The following is a 2167-nucleotide window of genomic DNA, read 5'->3' as shown; positions in this document are numbered from 1 at the left end:
CGCGGACGAGCAAGGATGCGCCCGCATCCAGCCAGCGGCTCGATCCGGCGCATAATTGCATCCGTGTATACCCAGCATTATGCCTAGTACACACCATACAATTTGCTGTTAGATTTTTCTGTTAGATTTTCTATAATTAGATTATTTTCTGTAAAGTACTGGTAGACACTGGTCATTATCTCTGGTGCATTGTCTTCTGGTTATCTCCTGCTGAGTATAACAATGCTTAATTGCTAGGCAGATAGATGGTTAGATAATTTCTAACATAAGACATATCTATGCCTTTTCTTGTTCAATCTTGGACAGATATTTCAATACCAGGATATCTAGGGCCTTTTTTACGACTTCTCTCAGCAGTTACTATGGCTCCAACTACAGTAACTGCAACAGTTAAAGTAATAACCAACACTGTCACAGTTTCTGCTACGCAGAGTCTAGTGTCCAGAGAAGTGAGGGGTCTTCCTCTCAGTGCTGGAGGATCTGCACAGTGCAGGTTCCCACCATCTTGTAAGCTGATTCTATGTAAGCTTCCTAATTTTCCAAAAACACGCTGCAGATCACAGTCACATTCCCAAGGATTGAATGAGAGTAAAAGGAGAGTTCCAGGTGCTGGCAAGCTGCTCAAAGTCTGGAAGCGTAAGTGGCGTAGATTGTTATGTTGTAGATTAAGGTAGCTGAGAGAATGCAGAGGGGATAGTACCCCAGAAGGTAGATCTTGGATTTGGTTTCCAGACAAATCAATAAATTCAAGCCTTTGTAGTACAGAAAAGTCATTATTTCTTAGATTTTTCAACTGATTATTCTCCAGCTGTAGACGACTTAGCTGGGTAAGAGACCTCAAGGCTCCAGGTTCCAATGTAGAAATAAGGTTTCCATGGAGATCCAGCAGTTCAAGACTATGTAAATGTTGGAAGCTGTATTTTGTGACAACATGCAACAAATTATGAGCTAGGTACAGATGCGTGAGGGAGTCAAGGCCAACAGAGAAGGTTCTTGTTAAGTTTCCTATGTGGTTCTCATTGAGATCCAGAATTTGTAAACTTTGCAAACCCCTCCATGACCCATCTGTAATTTCCAAGATGGCATTATGTGCCAGGATCATTGTTTGAAGCCTCCAGACGTTGTTGAGGAGAGGTAGAGCATACAGGGAACATCCAGAGAGGTCAATGAATTCAGCCACAGGTGGAGGAGAGATGGAAATGTGTGACAGATTTCTTCCTGAGCAATTTACAAAAAGTGACCTGGAGCCACAAAGGCATAAAGATGGACAGAGGGTTAAGGAAGAAAGAGCAGAAAGGCGGGGCAAGACAAACAGCAACTGTGGCACCAGCCATGGTGAAGTGAGCAGAGTAGATACAGGCAGTGTCTTGGAAAATAGATCCATTCTGGTCCTGCAATGATAGAATGAGAAATAATACAGTCAGTAGTGATAAGAGGAAAAACTACACTATATAACGTTGGTGTATAGTAATAAGTTAACAAAATTTTCTATGGCATTAATTCACATTTTATATGATGAGAGTGTAGTTCATCATTTATTGCATTTAATTGTTAGAATCTCATCAAAATAATGGTGCATACTTCATATAAAGTTCGACCCTTGGCAAGAATAAAAACAACTCCACGTAAAACTAACAACGATATTTAAGTGACATGTCATAAACAAAACTTGCAGATTTTTTAGCTGTACTCCTGAAAATAATGATCACATAACTGTCACTGCTTTGCTGCTTCTTCCAGTGCAACAGACTAAGATGCAGAGTGCTATAACGAGCAAGTCCTTGCTCTGTCTCTCATTACAGATCAATAGGGTGCAGAATTACTAGCGAGAGAAACAAAGCTAAACTTCAAATCAACTATCTGCCTACAAACCACCAAACTATGGGCATGAGTGAACATGAAAGTTCATGGTTACTATTATCTCCTCCTACTTTGTCCTTCCTGACAAAGCTCAATGCTCAAAGCTCAATGCTCTGGCCATACTGATTGTTAGTTAGCTAGGGGAGTGGATTGAGAAGTTAGACAGTAGCATCACTGTGGAAATTTGTATAGTTCGCAGATATTACCAGCACACCAGGAGTTATGAAACGCACTTTATTGTGCCAGTTTCCACAAGAAATCCAACAAATGTAACCACATGCCTTGATAAAGGGGGACCCTGCGTGGC

At 41.0% G+C, this 2167-nt stretch overlaps 1 protein-coding gene across 1 annotated transcript; it reads right to left on the bottom strand.

The window, feature by feature from the left end:
- Positions 1-292: 292 nt before the first annotated feature.
- Positions 293-1384, bottom strand: LOC137526143 (reticulon-4 receptor-like 2). The gene has a single exon (XM_068247363.1). It carries the CDS (start codon positions 1382-1384, stop codon positions 293-295), a length of 1092 nt encoding a protein of 363 aa, XP_068103464.1.
- Positions 1385-2167: the final 783 nt, after the last annotated feature.

Source organism: Hyperolius riggenbachi, chromosome 7 (assembly GCF_040937935.1).
Source record: "Hyperolius riggenbachi isolate aHypRig1 chromosome 7, aHypRig1.pri, whole genome shotgun sequence".
Lineage (NCBI taxonomy): Eukaryota > Metazoa > Chordata > Amphibia > Anura > Hyperoliidae > Hyperolius > Hyperolius riggenbachi.
This window is presented reverse-complemented; position numbering and strand designations above follow the sequence as displayed.

Excerpts from the sequence above, each read along its gene's own strand:
- LOC137526143 (XM_068247363.1), bottom strand. The coding sequence starts at position 1,384 with ATGGATCTATTTTCCAAGACACTGCCTGTATCTACTCTGCTCACTTCA.